General features: G+C 40.5%; 2 protein-coding genes across 2 annotated transcripts; both read left to right on the top strand.

Annotated features, from left to right (window-relative positions):
- Positions 1 to 1,031: 1,031 nt before the first annotated feature.
- On the top strand, positions 1,032 to 1,664 carry LOC110441946 (piggyBac transposable element-derived protein 4-like). The gene has a single exon (XM_021485271.1). It carries the CDS (start codon positions 1,032 to 1,034, stop codon positions 1,662 to 1,664), a length of 633 nt encoding a protein of 210 aa, XP_021340946.1.
- LOC110441943 (piggyBac transposable element-derived protein 4-like) lies at positions 1,665 to 2,159 on the top strand. The gene has a single exon (XM_021485263.1). The coding sequence runs from the start codon at positions 1,665 to 1,667 to the stop codon at positions 2,157 to 2,159; it is 495 nt and encodes a 164-aa protein (XP_021340938.1).
- Positions 2,160 to 3,047: the final 888 nt, after the last annotated feature.

The raw sequence follows: 3,047 nt of genomic DNA, 5'->3' as shown, positions 1-3,047 counted from the left end.
TATGGTTACATGCAAGACAACATCAAAAATCAAAATCTTATTGCTACAATTGCTGTATGGTTCCACAAGTGAAAAAAGAAAATAAATAATAATTAACCCTTTTCCTGCCAAGTGCAGCATATGTCGTTTATATAAACCCGTTTCCCACTGCCAAGCGCGGCATATGTCGTTCCGTAAAACATGCCTACTACTGCCGAGCGCGGCATATGTCGATTCAGGGATTGCCGTTTTGAGTACGGAACTGTGGTGAGAAAATCACTCCTAGCTTTACTTAGAAACGATGACGTATTACTTTATACCTTAATTTTATTTATAAACTAATCCACCGTGACCTCGAGAGCATAGTTTCAAGGTTTTGTTAACAGCGCGAAAAGATGGCGGACGACGAACTGACAGAAGACGAACGACTGCAGATCATCAACGATATATTTGACAGTGACGACAGCGACAAAGACTTTGAGGGATTTGGACCAGAAGACTTACTACATGACGCAGAAATTCTACGAGAAATTGACTTTGATCAATCCAATAAAGACGTGGACATTCCCGAAGACGACGACAATGGTTGAGTAAAACACACCATACCTCCAGTAAATGCCCCATTCATGGGACGGCCCGGTTTGACTAAAGATATTCCAGGTGACGGCGACCCTATTGATTTTTTCTCTCTTCTTTTTGACGACGATATGTGGACAACTCTTACAACAGAAACAAACAGATATGCATCAGATTAAATCAATGCCACCCCCCTAAAACCCCACAGTCGTTTAAATGGATGGGAGCCTACTACGGTAGAGGAGCTGAAGATATTTTTTGCTCTGGTGATCGCCATGGGACTTACACGGAAAACAGACTTAGAAAGCTACTGGTCGACAGATGAAGCAGTTGAAACGCCATTATTTAGTAAATATATGTCTAAAAATCGCTTTCTTTCTATTCTAAGCAACTTGCATGTCGTTGACAATTCACTTCACGTGCCCCATGGCCAGGTAGGTCATGACCCTCTCTTCAAACTTAGGCCATTTATAACAATGTTGGGGAACTTCAGTGAGGTTTATACTCCTGGAGAGTTCCTCAGCTTTGATGAGGGTACATGTCCCTTCAAGGGTAGAGTTAGATTTAGGGTCTACAATCCAATGAAACCAAACAAATTTGGTATCAAATTGTATGAAGTTTGTGAGGCAAAATCTGGTTACATGGTTGGCTTTCACATCTACGACGGGAAATCTGGATGCTGCGACTTCTCCGACGCAGTCGATTTAGATGACGACTGTACCATCACCACAAAAACAGTTGTAGGCTTGTTAGCTAGACATGGACTTTTGTCCAAGGGTTACAAGGTTTTTCTCGACAACTACTACAACTCTCCTGAGCTCACGCGTGATACATATATCTGTGGGACCCTCAGAGGAAACAGGAAAGGGATTCCAAAGGTATTTGCTCAGGTAAAAAAAATGCGTCAGGGCGAGGGTATTCATCGCCAGAAAGGAAACACGACAATCGTCAAGTTCCATGATAAGCGTGATATACTTATGATAACATCATTTCATGAGGCAAAACTCTATGTCACAGACAAAACAGATAAAGCAGGTGCACCAATTCTGAAACCCAATTGCATCGTCGACTATGTGAAGAAGATGGGAGGAGTTGACCTATCTGACTAGATGGTGCAGTACTACGACGTCTTCAGAAAGACTGTAAAGTGGTGGCGCAAGCTATTCCTGCACCTGTTCAACCTTCTCCTTGTAAACGCTGTCATTCTCCACCGGAAGTATGGCAATAACACGAAGAAGGGTTGTCATCTCAAATTCCGGAAGTCCCTAGTCCATGTCCTACTAGAGGGAGCTGAGAAAAAGACAAGACGAGGAAGGCAGTCCGAACCCTTAGGTCGTTTGACTGGACGTCACTTCCCTGCATTTATTCCAGCAAAACAGGGAGCAAAAAGAGCACGACCCCTTAGGAATTGTGTAGCCTATAATGTCAAAGGAGCAGGAGACAACCATAAAAGGAAACAAACAAGTTATATGTGTGTTGACTGTGGTGTTGCTTTATGTGTACCCGACTGTTTCTCGACATATCACACTTACACAAACTACCGACGGGTTCTCAATCCAATACCTGAGAACCAAGATGTCAGTGACACTGACAGCGACGAGTAGATTAGACTCTGCTGCTTTTGTATATAGTGTATATTTGCTGCACAAACTTGTAAATGTGTTCTTTTCCCACTTTACCTGTGCTAATTGCTACTTTACATGTGCTTTTTGCTGCTTTACCTGTGCTAATTAATTGCTACTTTACCTGTGCTTATTGCTGCTTTACCTATGGACTTGCAAGTGTGTTGCTTAACCATGTGCTTATTGACTAACAATCACCATCCTCTTCACTTGGCTGCATGCTTCCTTTCCACTGCTGTTTACTGTCTGCTCAGCACAAGTTTTGATGTTTTACCTGTGACTACACCTGTACAATTACAGGTAAGTTCAGACTAAGAATACTAAGTACTTTTGATTATGAAACTTGGACTTATTTTTCAGGTGATGGTAATAAATAACAAACTGTTTATTAGATGTAAATTGTCTTTATTACATACAAAATACAAAAAACATACAAAACTCACCTTTTCTCACCTGTAGTTCCGGAAAGGTAAGTGAGATATCAAAAATTACTTTTGATATGAAAAGAAGAAGTCTTCCTGAACAAAACACTTTATATATATATATAAATTGGATTCTAAAACGATAACAAGAGGCCCATGGGCCTTAACGGTCACCTGATATATTTATACAGAGAGTTGATTTTGTTTTTAACATGAACAGAAATATTATTCTGTGACAAAAAGCAATAAAACCACCTTATTCAATATCTAGCATACAGATTTCAGACTAAAAAAGATTTGAAACTAGGACCTCTGATTCTTAACAAGGAAAATGAAGAAATTTTAGCACACTGACTCCTTTGAGCCCCACCCTATAGCCCTTAGGGGTAGGGCTGGCTCAAATTTTTTCAAGTATCAAACTGTCAATTCAAGGTTATAATTCCAATCA

The sequence above is a fragment of the Mizuhopecten yessoensis genome, unplaced genomic scaffold (assembly GCF_002113885.1).
Source record: "Mizuhopecten yessoensis strain PY_sf001 unplaced genomic scaffold, ASM211388v2 scaffold716175, whole genome shotgun sequence".
Taxonomy (NCBI): domain Eukaryota; kingdom Metazoa; phylum Mollusca; class Bivalvia; order Pectinida; family Pectinidae; genus Mizuhopecten; species Mizuhopecten yessoensis.
This window is presented reverse-complemented; position numbering and strand designations above follow the sequence as displayed.

What these genes read in the sequence shown, in the direction of transcription:
- LOC110441946 (XM_021485271.1), top strand. Translation starts at nt 1,032, where the DNA reads ATGTTGGGGAACTTCAGTGAGGTTTATACTCCTGGAGAGTTCCTCAGC.
- LOC110441943 (XM_021485263.1), top strand. Translation starts at nt 1,665, where the DNA reads ATGGTGCAGTACTACGACGTCTTCAGAAAGACTGTAAAGTGGTGGCGC.